At 42.6% G+C, this 935-nt stretch overlaps 1 protein-coding gene across 1 annotated transcript in view; it reads right to left on the bottom strand.

Annotated features, from left to right (window-relative positions):
• Positions 1-935, bottom strand: part of LOC119298801 (enolase-like) — a 4,589-nt gene that overhangs the window by 3,116 nt on the left and 538 nt on the right. The window contains exons 2-3 of the mRNA XM_037576100.1: positions 497-560; positions 275-339 (exon numbers count right to left, since the gene is read on the bottom strand). Of these exons, the coding sequence (XP_037431997.1) occupies positions 275-339; positions 497-560 (129 nt within the window). The remainder of the gene's footprint in view (positions 1-274; positions 340-496; positions 561-935) is intronic.

Genomic DNA, 935 nt, shown 5'->3' with positions numbered 1-935 from the left:
CAACAATAAACCATATTTTAGTTCACATCATAACATTACCGTTTTTTTATAAAACCTGGCATAGAATAGAAATAGCAAGTTATACAGCAGCAGGAAACATTGCTTGGATGAAAGCAGCATGTTAAAATAAGTTTGGTCATATTAAATAGCTATAAGAATTGTGGCATAGATTTACAGAATGTGAATATATAAGCAGCAGCCACATTAAATCACCAAGTACCACAACATAGATTTACAGACTGTGAAGATAAAATTCGGTGAAACAAATGTAAACCTTGGAAACACCCTTGCCCAAGTAGTCAGATCCACCGTCCCTCAGCTCCAAAGCTTCATAGACACCTACATAAGAGGGATGATTCAGACAAGATTAGCTTCATTCAGTCAATAAATGATGACAGGAGCATTGTGTACCTTCACTAGACAGGAACCAAGGCAAAAGTTGATTATAAGGCTGAAAGGAAAACAGCGATGATGTAATAATAACAAAATGACCCACCAGTTGATGCACCGCTGGGAACAGCGGCCCTGGCGAAGGTTCCATCTGAGCAGCACACATCAACCTGATGCACAATAACAATGGAGTTAGCAACCATATCTTACATCACACTACGGCATCATCAGGCACAGATCAGCAAGAATATCCCACCGACAGCAAAACCAGAGCATCGCGTTTCAGACTAGGGCGTAACTATGGACACCAGACCATAAGCTATACATTGCAGATAGTAAGCAGGCTGCGGTTGCCTTTGAGGTGGACTATGAGAATCCGGCTTTTCCAACTAGCTTCCGCCTTTCAGCAAGCACAAACGGAGCATAAGCATGACGACAAACCGATCCGTGGTTACAACCATAAATGGATGGCAAGCAGGCAAGATGAAAATTGCACGCGCCACAGGATCTGACTGCACAAACCACCACCTCGAGTGGAATCTAGC

Source organism: Triticum dicoccoides, chromosome 5A (genome assembly GCF_002162155.2).
Source record: "Triticum dicoccoides isolate Atlit2015 ecotype Zavitan chromosome 5A, WEW_v2.0, whole genome shotgun sequence".
Taxonomy (NCBI): domain Eukaryota; kingdom Viridiplantae; phylum Streptophyta; class Magnoliopsida; order Poales; family Poaceae; genus Triticum; species Triticum dicoccoides.
Note: the sequence above shows the minus strand (reverse complement) of the source record. Positions and strands in the feature narration are given on the sequence as shown.